Source organism: Sceloporus undulatus, chromosome 3 (genome assembly GCF_019175285.1).
Source record: "Sceloporus undulatus isolate JIND9_A2432 ecotype Alabama chromosome 3, SceUnd_v1.1, whole genome shotgun sequence".
NCBI classification, from domain to species: domain Eukaryota; kingdom Metazoa; phylum Chordata; class Lepidosauria; order Squamata; family Phrynosomatidae; genus Sceloporus; species Sceloporus undulatus.
In genome coordinates this window covers 64,449,164-64,451,297 of record NC_056524.1, presented here as the reverse complement: position 1 = coordinate 64,451,297, position 2,134 = coordinate 64,449,164, and the positions used below count along the sequence as shown (strand labels likewise).

General features: G+C 38.5%; 1 protein-coding gene across 1 annotated transcript; it reads left to right on the top strand.

Moving 5' to 3' along the window:
- Nucleotides 1-884: 884 nt before the first annotated feature.
- Nucleotides 885-1,550, top strand: LOC121926593 (claudin-8-like). Its single transcript, XM_042459685.1, has one exon. It carries the CDS (start codon nt 885-887, stop codon nt 1,548-1,550), a length of 666 nt encoding a protein of 221 aa, XP_042315619.1.
- Nucleotides 1,551-2,134: the final 584 nt, after the last annotated feature.

Sequence of the window (2,134 nt, the reverse complement as noted above, 5' to 3'; positions counted from 1 at the left end):
AGATAAGTTTTCATGCTGTACTTTATCAGCTCTTGAATTCTTTTTAGTCATAGAAGAGACACTTCAAGTTCTGTTTATCCTGATTTTCTTTATATGTGTTAAACATCCACTTATAATCAGGGCACATCTATATAGAGAGCTGATTGGGCAGAACATAAAAAAAACCCATTCACAATATCATTTGTACTATTTTTTACAATTGCACTATGTGTCTTTCTATACAATTCACATTCCCTTGTCCTGAGCAATGCTAGAAAACATCTAAACCCCTCCCTGTGTGCATCCTTAAATTTTCATCACCAGCAAACTGTAACTAGTTTAATTTAGGTGACATGCATACTTGACAAAACATCCAGCTTAGATGACCCCTTATGATGACACTGGTACAGTATTTAGAGTTGCGTGAAATGTATAAGCACTGTAATTGGCCATTCAAAATTAGAAACTAATCATTTAATTATAGCATTGTAACAACACTAAAATTCAAAAAAGCAACAAAGTCAGATGAGAGACATGTGGACTCACCCCTACATAGCTTGTGATTGGTTATAAGGCATTAGGCCTTGGCCTCTTATAGCACCTCAAAAGAAATATACAAAAACTTCTTTTGTCTAAGCGTGAGTGGATTTCTTCCTGTTTGTTCTTCAGCCATCTATAACACTGATGAACAATCTGAAATTTCTTTGTTGCATGAAGAAGCTATGAGAAATTTCTCCTCCATGATGGGGTATGAAGAACTCTAGAAAAGTATTCCTGATCATTTTTGACTGAGTGAATTTTTCTGAGGAAATTATGAGAAGCATATTGTCTTTTAAGAGGGATTAAGGGCATCTTTAGAAAAGTGTTTTGCTTGTTTGTTTGTATGAAACTTTCTGAGAAGCCCCATGGCTTGTTGTGCATTGCAAACAGTGGCTCTGCTGCTTGTGAGCATTGGTATGGTTGGAACATTTACTGTCACTCTGATGCCGCAATGGAAAGTATCGGCTTTCACAGGAAACAACATTATAGTCTTTGAGACAATTTGGGAGGGCCTCTGGATGGTGTGTGTCAGCCACATCCGAAAATATCAGTGCAAATTCTATGAGTCCATGTTGGCCCTTCCAATGGCCTTAGAAGCATCCAGAGGGCTGATGTGCACAGCTTGTGTATTGTCAGTTATTGCCTTTCTAATTGCTGTCTCTGGCATGAAGTGCATGCGATGTCCTGGCAATGATGAGCAAACAAAAAGCAAGATTTTGTCGACTGCTGGAATCATTTTTCTTCTAACTGGCATCATTGTGTTGATTCCTGTTTCCTTGGTTGCTGACAATATCATCAAGGATTTCTACAATCCAGTAAACCAGGTTGCCCGGAAACATGAACTGGGAGCCGCCCTTTATTTAGGCTGGATCACCTCAGGATTTCTAATCACTGGAGGGGCCATATTTTGCAGCTTCTGCTCCTGTCCTGAGAAACCTAGAAGACACCGATATTCAGCACCCACTAGCCACAGACTAAACAAACCTGAGTGCATCAGAATGAAGCCCCTAAGTGTACATTCTTATGTTTGATAACATCAGTTGTGTGCATGGGTTGGGCAATAGTAATTGTCTTCCTGTCTGTTTGTCTATGAGACCATAATTGTTTGGATCCAGTAAACACAATTAATTTAGGTTTTCAGCTATGGACTTGCTGTTTGGACGTGCAAAAGCATGTGGGATTTAATACCACATATCCACCAATTCGCTTAGTAACCATGTCTCAAGATGCTGGCCTGCCTATCAGATGTTGTCTCTGTGAGTAGCAATATATGGTGTTATGCTTCTGAGATTCTCTGGATTCGGAATGAATATGGTTCTTTAATGTAAATCACAAGGATATTTTATTTTATTTTTTTAAAGCTGGGTTTTCAATGTTACTGTAAAGTTGTTCTTCTGTTGCTTCTTTAGGATCAAACACTCATTACATGTTCTTGTAATGAATTCAAAACCAGATGAATTCAAAACCTTTCAAAGCTCCTGTGCCTTTCTAGTACTCTTGTGGGGCCCTTTAGGCAATATATGCTACGTTAGGGCTAATATCTGTCTTCTCTTCAAGATCTTCTTGTATTTGTTATATTTTCTTACTCAGTGGAGCAAGCATTCAGACAAAGAGA

Bases quoted from the DNA above. Each gene is read 5' to 3' on its own strand.
- LOC121926593 (XM_042459685.1), top strand. From the start codon at position 885: ATGGCTTGTTGTGCATTGCAAACAGTGGCTCTGCTGCTTGTGAGCATT.